The 10,000-nt window shown below is 43.6% G+C and overlaps 1 protein-coding gene across 3 annotated transcripts in view; it reads right to left on the minus strand.

Moving 5' to 3' along the window:
• SETDB1 (SET domain bifurcated histone lysine methyltransferase 1) overlaps nucleotides 1-10,000 on the minus strand; it is a 209,162-nt gene that overhangs the window by 100,578 nt on the left and 98,584 nt on the right. For all 3 annotated transcript variants that reach the window (XM_068106639.2, XM_078772036.1, XM_078772037.1), the window contains 2 exons: nucleotides 8,025-8,098; nucleotides 7,113-7,303 (listed from right to left, as the gene is read on the minus strand). In XM_068106639.2, the coding sequence (XP_067962740.2) occupies nucleotides 7,113-7,303; nucleotides 8,025-8,098 (265 nt within the window). The remainder of the gene's footprint in view (nucleotides 1-7,112; nucleotides 7,304-8,024; nucleotides 8,099-10,000) is intronic.

Here is a 10,000-nt window from a genome sequence, read left to right on the forward strand (position 1 = left end):
AGGCAAAAACAATTTGAAAATGTTTAATCAAAGGGAGGCGCAAAGTGCCCCAGCCTTTATACAAGCCATAAGGGATCGTTTCTCTGTATGCAGCTTTTACATGGGGACTGAAAATGCGTTTCTCGGCTTCCACTGGACGAAATCAGCTGCAAATTTCAGCAACGTCCGTTTCCACATCCTTGTTATATTTAGAAAACCCTCAAAATCACGTTGGTATCAGTCCGTCCGCCCGCCCATAATGTGTTGGCACTCATATCTCAAGGGCTATACATTGAAACGAGCTGAAACTTGGAATATACAGTCACGTGAAAAAGTAAGTACACCCCATGTAAAGTTTTGACTTTTTCAACATATTTAAACATACAGCTATCTGATCTTCATTTCAACAACGTTGATAGATAAAGATGATATAATATAACAAATATCATGAAACATTTACATTTTATAGTCTGTTGTATAATTTAAATAAACAAAAATGCAAATTTCACATGTGGAAAAAGTAAGTACACCCTTGGCTCTAATAGGTGGTATTGTCCCCTTTGCCAGAAACAGCCTCCAGTAGGCGTTTCTTATAACTGTCTACCAGTCTCCATCACCGACTGGTATAAATTTTTGCCCACGCCTCCATGCAGAATTCTTTCAGCTGTGCGATGTTTGAGGGGTTTCTTGCATGCACAGCTCGTTTAAAACCCCCCCCACAACATCTCGATGTGATTTAGATCCGGGCTTTGACTTGGCCATTCCAGAACCCTCCATTTCCTTCTTTTCAGCCATTCCTTGGTGGATTTACTGGTATGTTTAGGGTCATTGTCATGTTGCAAGGTCCACCTTCGGTTGAGCTTCAACTTTCCAACAGATGGCCTTGCATTATCCTCAAGCACCCTTTGGTACACTGAATAATTCATAGTGGATTCTATGATGGTGAGCTGCCCAGGCCCTGATGCAGCAAAGCTGCCCCAAACCATAATATTTCCAGCACCATGCTTTACAGTTGGTATCAGGTTCTTGTGGTCAAATGCTGTCTTTGGTTTTTGCCAAATATGTCTTCTGGTACTTTGGCCAAATAGCTCTCCCTTTGACATCTGTCCAGAGCACATTGTTCCTGAAGTGCTGGTCTTTGCCTGGGTGTTCATTGGCAAACTTTAGTCTTGCCCTGATGTTCTTTCTGGACAGCAAAGGTTTCCTCCTGGCACACCTCCCATTCCCATGTAGATCAAATTTGTGCAGCCTCTTTCTAATGGTAGACTCGTGCACTGTGACATCAACAGTGGCAAGAGCTACCTGTAGGTCCTGTGATGACATTCTGGGGTTCTCAGAGACTTCTTTCAGCATCTTGCGGTCTGCTCTCGGGCTGAACTTGCTTGGGCGGCCTGGCCTGAACAAGTTGGCAGTTGTTTGGAATCTTCTCCACTTGTAGATGATCTTCCAGACAGTGGAATGATTGATTTCAAATTGTTTGGAGATCTTTTTGAATCCCTTCCCAGACTCGTAGGCATCCATAACCTTCTTTCTGAAGGCATCAGAGAGCTCTTTTGATCTAGGCATGGTGACGCCGCACACTTCAACAACAAAGAGCAAACCAAATGAAATGTCTGAGGTTTAAATAAGACAGGTTCCTCCAAGATCCTCTCTAACGATGTTCTAATCATTTGCACCTGAGCTGGTGTACCTGATTCTAATTTTCGGTATTTGAAGTAGTGATAAATGTAGGGGTGTACTTATTTTTTCCACATGCGAAATTTGCCTTTATGTTTATTTAAATTATACAAAGGACTACAAAATGTAAATGTTTCATGATGTTTGTTATATTATATCACCTTTATCTTTCAAAATTGTTGAAATAAAGATCAAATAGCTGTATGTTGAAACATGTTGAAAAAGTCAAACCTTTACATGGGGTGTACTTACTTTTTCACATGACTGTACATCGGCCAATATTTCTAGTTAATGGCGTTCGAAACAAATTCCACCTAAGTGCTATCGTTTTTGCTTTAAAATTTAATATACAGTGCATTTGGAAAGTATTCAGACCCCCTTCACATTTTTCACATTTTGTTATGTTGCAGACAGCACCCTTTTTTCCCTCATCAATCTACACTCAATACTCAATACTCCATAATGACAAAGAGAAAACAGGATTTTAGAAAGTTTTGCAAATTTCTTAATAAGAAAAAACTGAAATATCACACAGACAAAAGTATTCATGCCCTTTGCTATGACACTTGAAATTTAGTTCAGGTGCCTCCCATGTCTCTTGATCATCTTGGAGATGTTTCTACACCTTAATTGGAGTCCACCTGTGGTAAATTCAATTGATTGGACATGATTTGGAAAGGCACACACCTGCGTATATAAGGTCTCACAGCTGACAATGCATATCAGAGCAAAAACCAAGCCATGAGGTCGAAGGAACTGCCTGCATAGCTCAGAGACAGGATTGTGTCGAGGCACAAATCTGGGGGAAGCCTACAAAAAAAATTCTGCTGCAATGAAGGTTCCCAAGAGCACAGAGGCCTCCATAATTATTAAATGAAAGAAGTTTGGAACAACCAGGACTCTTCCTAGAGCTGGCCGCAAGGCCAAACTGATAGGGGGAGAAGGGCCTTGGTAAGAGAGCTTCTTTCTTCACCAGAATAGTAAAACCAGATGTGTTGACAAGCATCGCAGGTGCTCCATCTGTGCACAGAGTACCCACATTTTTCTTCCAGTCAAAGTTTAGCTTGGCAAATAAATTTTTCAACATTTCTAAGAGGTCAATAGCCTTTGTCGTTTCCAAAAGGGGCTCACAAAATAGGAATTTTAAATATTTTTGCTTTTTTTACAATCACGTGAAAAAGTAAGTACACCCCATGTAAAGTTTTGAATTTTCAACATATTTCAACAATATTGATAGATAAAGGTGATATAATATAACAAATATCATGAAACATTTACATTTTGTAGTCCATTGAAAAATTTAAATAAACAAATGCAAATTTCGCATGTGGAAAAAGTAAGTACACCCCTACATTTATCACTACTTCAAATACCTAAAATTAGAATCAGGTGCACCAGCTCAGGTGCAAATGATGAGAACATCGTTAGAGAGGATCTTGGAGGAACCTGTCTTATTTAAACCTCAGACATTTAGTTTGGTTTGCTCTTTGTTCTTGAAGTGTGCGGCATCACCATGCCCAGATCAAAAGAGCTCTCTGAGGCCTTCAGAAAGAAGGTTATAGATGCCTATGAGTCTGGGAAGGATTTAAAAAGATCTCCAAACAATTTGAAATCAATCATTCGACTGTCCAGAAGATCATCTACAAGTGGAGAAGATTCCAAACAACTGCCAACTTGTTCAGGCCAGGCCGCCTCAGCAAGTTCAGCCCGAGAGCAGACCGCAAGATGCTGAAAGGTCTCTAAGAACCCCAGAATGTCATCACGGGACCTACAGGTAGCTCTTGCCACTATTGATGTCAAAGTGCACGAGTCTACCATTAGAAAGAGGCTGCACAAATTTGATCTACATGGGACGTGTACCAGGAGGAAACCTTTGCTGTCCAGAAAGAACATCAGGGCAAGACTAATGTTTGCCAATGAACACCTAGGCAAAGACCAGCACTTCTGGAACAATGTGCTCTGGACAGATGATTCAAAGGTAGAGCTATTTGGCCACAGTACCAGAAGACATGTTTGGCGAAAACCAAAGACAGCATTTGACCACAAGAACCTGATACCAACTGTAAAGCATGGTGGTGGAAATATTATGGTTTGGGGCAGCTTTGCTGCATCATGGCCTGGGCAGCTCACCAACATAGAATCCACTATGAATTCTTCATTGTACCAGAGGGTGCTTGAGGATAATGTGAGGCCATCTGTCGGAAAGTTGAAGCTCAATCGAAGGTGGACCTTGCAACATGACAATGACCCTAAACATACCAGTAAATCCACCAAGGAATGGTTGAAAAGAAAGAAATGGAGGGTTCTGGAATGGCCAAGTCAAAGCACGGATCTAAATCCCATCGAGATGTTGTGGGGGGGGGGGGGGGGGGGGGGGGGGATTTGAAACGAGCTGTGCATGCAATTGTGCATGCTGTGCAGCAATTTTTTGTTGAATAAATTATTGCAAAGTCAATATTTCATTGTTTGTTTGTTCAATTAGATCACCTTTATCTGTAGATACTGTTTAAATGAAGATCAAATATTGATATGTCCACATATGTTAAAAAGATTTTAAAAACATTTCATGGGGTGTACTTACTTTTTTCCACATGCGAAATTTGCATTTATGTTTATTTAAATTATACAATGGACTACAAAATGTAAATGTTTCATGATATTTGTTATATTATATCACCTTTATCTATCAATATTGTTGAAATGAAGATCAAATAGCTGTATGTTGAAATATGTTGAAAAAGTCAAAACTTTACATGGGGTGTACTTACTTTTTCACGTGACTGTATATTTAAAAAAAAAAAATTATACACCTGGGGCACGGACCCCCTGAAGCCCATGCACAGACCCCAAAGGGGTTCATGGACCACAGGTTAAGAACCCCTGCTCGAGATTCTAGAAAATCCTCTATCTTCTTTGTGATAACTCCACTCTCTGTCGCTCCATTCCTCATGCCTCAGATCGGCAGTCTGCAGTCTGCAGCCTCGTCACTCTCTGCAGACCGCATAAAATCACAAGCTGGTCAAACACTTGGAACATGTCTTTCAATTATGACAAATCTCTCAATTCCAATATGTCTCTCCGAAAGGATAATCTGAAAAACCCTCCCATTTACTTTCTCAACATTCCCCTTGAAGAAGTTATGTCACTCAAGCTGTTGGGTCTGAATACCTGCAATGACCTTTCCTGACAAAACCACATTTCCAAGCTGGCCACCAAAGCCAGTTGCCGACTGGGTATCCTCCGTCGTGGAAAATCCTTCCTTGCCACTCCTGAGCTCTCAACCACATACAAAGCTTTCATCCGCAGCTTCATTGAGTACTGCTTTCATCCACAGATTCATGGAGTACTGCTCTCCTCTCTGGGCTGGTGCCACTGACGCACATCGAGCTCGGTTTCCCGCTGTAAAAACTAAGTGTTTTAGGATCATTGGTAGCTCCCATGATGAAGCAGAGTCTGAAGGTCTTTCACTCTCTCGCCGCAGGCAGGTTGGTGTTTTTTCTGCCTTCTGGACTCCTCTCTAGCCTTGCACCCGTTGCTCTGTCTGTGCTTTGTCCCCATAATATTTATGCAGGGCACTCAAGGTCTGCCAGCAACCCCTTCAGGGGAACCTGGCAAAAACAAGAATCACTGCTCACAATCACTCTTTCATTCCTCTTTCTTCCCCGCCTCTGGAACAAACTCCCACACTCTCCTCAATAGCACGCTTCCCTCCAAGTCTTTAAAACAACTCTTCACCACAATCTCATATCTCGCCACATCAAAAACCATGATCTTTTCTACCCCCGTTAATCCACCCAATACCCACCTCCTTCAACTTCCCAGTTTTTTCTCCTAAATGTCCCTGTCGTATCTATCTCGTTTATCCTGTGTACCCTGCCCCAGCCCTCTCTCTTCCACTGATCTCCTGAGGTCCCTGTTCCCTGCTGTTGTTGTGCTTCCCTCTCTCACCCCCTCTTATCTCCTTCTCCCTTTGTTATATGATTATGTGTTTGCTCTTATACAAGCCTCAACAAAGTATACAGGAAAAAAACCCACAGAAAATGGATTCACTCCACCTGCGACCCAGGCTGTGATGTAAGCCCCAAACGAAGCTTGATGTTAGTTATACTGAGTGAATGTTTTTTCAGATCATTCACATCAAAGCTTTATAAAAAAAACAATGCCTCCAGCGACTTCGTTGGCGGAAGCATAAAACCAATGTTTGATATGCAACAAACAACAACATGCATTTTAAGGCCATTTTCCCTGCCAGAGCGGGGGTTAGCCTTGCGGTCCCCATGACAATCTTCTCCATTTTGCCCTATTTTCTGCATCTCTCCTTGGTAACCCCCCTTGCCCGCATTTCTTCTTCCACCATCTTTAGCCAAGTTTTTCTCGGTCTTCCCCATCTCTACTTCCTTCTACATTCATTTCCATCACTCTTCTCAACCAGTCACTTTCATCCTTCCTCAACACATGACCAAACCATCTCAACCTGTTCCTCTTCACAGCATCAATCACAGGCTCTATTCCCATCATCTTTCGCAATTCATCATTTGTCTTCCTCTCTCTCAACGATACTCCGCACATCCACCGAACCATTCGCATTTCCACCCTTTCCAGCCTTCGTTGCTGCTCTACATTCATGACCCATGTCTGGCTCCCATAAATCATAACACTTCTCACACATGCAGCATACACCTTTCCCTTCAGCTTCAACGACACTCCCCTCATCAGCACGCCACTCAGTTCCCGAAACTTCTTCCATGCACATCTCACTCTAGCAACCGTTGCCGAGTCTGGTCCCCAATCAGAATGTTTGATATGCAGTGGACAAACTAAGAAAGCAAGTATTGTGTAATGTCATTCGGAATTACTCAACCCTTCCTTCAGCCCCTCCCTTCCTTATATATTTTTCTTTTCATGGCAATAAAAAAAACCACCGTTTAGAGGCCATTTTTCCCCGCAAAGCGGGGGTTGGCTTTTTCAGGGACCGTGGTTGTTGTTGTTTTTTGGTCCCCTTTTTGAAGCAATGTTTTACGGCCGGATGCCCTTCCTGACGCCAACCCTTTTTGTCGCCTTTTTACGACAAGCAGGGAATTACCAGTGAACTGGTACTCAATTAGCCGACCTCGGAAGGATGACAGGCTGAGTCAACCCCCCTGGCGTTAATTCAGCGATCGACCGGGATTCAAACCCAGGATCCTAGGATCCTAGGATCCTAAGCTGGCACCCTCGCCGCTAGCCCAACACCAGGGACTATCTTGGTCAATAGATCAATCTTGACAGAGCAGAATTCCACCAATTTGTGGAAGGTCAATGAGGCAAACCTGCTCAACAGGCAGAGGCACACCTGCACAAACGCTCATGGATCAAAGTAGAACGAGGTACACCCGAGGTCAAAGTATAACGAATAATGTGCTCAAATGGTGAAAACCCACAGGTCAAAGTTGCCTTTAGTCAATGATCATTCTCACCAGAAAAACAATTTTGACGAGGCTTGCATCCACCTCCTCAACCCGTGACTTCCACCAGGTACCTTCCCATTCCGTTTTGATGCTCTGTCCTGGTTTTAAAAGCACCATTGGCCGAGATGGGTACGACGTGATATAATCGGCAAGAAAATCACGGCAGGAAGAGTCATCAATATCTTCCCAGGTCCGTGCCACTGCATCCAAAAAGGACATTAAACATTGAGGGGTCACCACCTTTCAACGTACAACCATTACCCTTCAAATCCACCTAAAATTAGAGCTTCACAAGCAGAATGTATGGGGAGGAACTAAGTTTATTAAAGATCGAGGAAATGGGAATGGTGAGGGAGAAAGGGGAGAGGCGAACAGCTCAACATCCCTCTCACCCATGTCACTATGACAAGCCATCCTCCACCCCAACAGCATGTGAAAGTACAACTGGATATGAAAAGTCATATCCTAAATATTATACTCCCTCCCGACAAAACACTTCCATGCGCCATCACATTCACATGCATCTTCTATCACGGTCCATAGAACATAGTCTCCAAAACAATATCCTCAGCCACCCTTCCCCCTGAAATTCACACTTGTGAAGCTACACTTAGTCGTGAAATGAGAGTCCATCTTGCCAGACTCTGGCATGGATATCACCCCTCCCGAATGCAAGATCAACATAGATTCCAACCTCCACTAAACCCACCATTTACCCTCTGTATAACCGCCCCACAAATCACCACACATTATAACCATCTGCCGCTCCTTGGTCCACCAAAGATACTGCTTCGACAATAGATCTCTCAGAGCATCCGGTGGATACTGTGTGGTACTTAAGTTCTGCCAGTTGTTTTGATTGATGAAGGACTTGGGCTAGAATAACAACAATTTTTTAACAAAAATCACCACAATACTTACGTGGCCTACACACTTCGTAGAGGTCAGACACCATCACATAGGCAGCGTATCCATCATCAAAGAAGATCAAAAATCTGTAAAAGCACGTGGAAGGTAAATACATACAATTAAAGATGGCTTAAAGGAACCATTATGAAAGGAAAACAGGTCGAGACATGAATATTGACAAGCCAATGTGACCCAAAATTTCACGCACTATATTTACTATTACAAAAACACACATATAACAATCAAGGATATATTATCTAGGATACTGTTGGTCGAAAGCTTGTCGAGAATTAAAGATCGACCATCCTGAAGCTACATCTGCGTCTTATTCAATCTCCCGATATATATATATTGTTGCGGATCTGCCGCCGGCCTTCTCCCCTTACCAAGGGGGGATTAGTCCCCTTGTCTTTGACTGACCTGGCACGACCCGGGACCTATTACGTCCCTTCCGGACAGCGCTAAATAGGGTTTCAGGACCAAATTCGCTGTTACCTAAGTACTAAGTACTAGCGCTGCCCTGGAAGCGAGGAAATAGTGTTGCGGATTCGTAACTTCCGTGGTTTGTGGTTTTCCTCCACTTGACATATTTCTGATATTATGTACTATTATTATCTTCAAAAGGTTTAGTGTTCACGAACAGTTATCAAAAGTTAAAAAGGTTAACTTCAAATGATACCGGAAACCGGACCGGAAGACGACGGCAGGGGAGAGGAGGAGAGGCGGAGCGAGAGAGTGGGAGAAGAAGCTGGTTGCTTTGCGGTCTGCAACGAACAGCCAGAGTCGCGTACTTTGGTTTCCTGGGAAAAAGGAATTCCTGCGTTAAAGTTGTTATTGCTGTGACGGATCATCCTGCGTGTCAGGTGGCGTTAGATTCTGAAGAATCATCGCTGGGTCGTGACGACTCGAGAACCACGAGCCGTCGGCCATTTTGACTCGTGCGCTTCGCGCGTTGAGCAGACTTTCCTTGCTTCGTCAACCGTTCCAACCGCTTTCAGCCGTATCTGTGGTGTGTGTGTGCACCGAGGCTTTTGACGATTACTTTACGGCTCGCCGACCGTGAACAGTGAAAGTTCATACCTGGAGGGTGCCGTTGGATTTCCCAGTCGCCGTGAGTGCGCCTTTGTGCCGCTTTAACCACGTGACCATTTTCTCCGCTTTGGGCCGCGTGCGCCTCTGTGCCGTTTTGGGCGGCGTGTCTGTGCTTGTCCTCTGAACGAGATTCTTGTTTCGATTCGACATCGTTCCGTTGATCACTGGAGGGGACCAACTCTGAGCTCGAAGACAGGAATATAGAGACACTGGGGAAGGTTATTTTCCACTCACTTGGAGCACAGTGAGTTACCTCATGCATGTTAATGGATGGTACCATCATAGGAGATATTGATTGTACTCTGGATTCCTATTATTGTTGTACTGTTATTTTTGTGTGATTTTTAATACAATATTTGTTTGTATTATTGGTGTTTGTATTATTTGCAATTGGTGTGGTTTTACCATTGATTTTTGACTCAGGATAACATATTTTTCTGCCGTGGCTCCTCTCGGGGTTCGGAGGTATACCGAGACCAGGAGATCGTAGAGGAACCCGTAACATAAGTCCCGCACGAACCACGTGTGTTGGTGATACGCCGAGCGGTTGCGTACACGTGATCCGTGCTATTATTAATGACTAGACCCCGATTCAAGCGGTTCTTATTCGTACCACGCTTAGTCAATGGAGAAATCACAAAGGCGATCAAATTGGAAAGCAAAGGAATAACAGGTTCAATTATTATTATTTACAATGTACAATGGTAGAAGAAGCAGAGACACAGAGCAATCCTTAAAACAGTCTTATACTTAATACCCAGGAGAAACGGGCCCGTCTCACACACACTCACGCGGGGATTGCTGATGGGCAGGTTGATGTTCACCAGCGCGTCCAGGGACGGCTCCCGTGCAGCTCTCTCCGGCCCCCGGCACGTCCTTTGGAGATGGAAGTAGGT

Source organism: Myxine glutinosa, chromosome 2 (genome assembly GCF_964187855.1).
Source record: "Myxine glutinosa chromosome 2, kmMyxGlut1.1, whole genome shotgun sequence".
NCBI lineage: Eukaryota > Metazoa > Chordata > Myxini > Myxiniformes > Myxinidae > Myxine > Myxine glutinosa.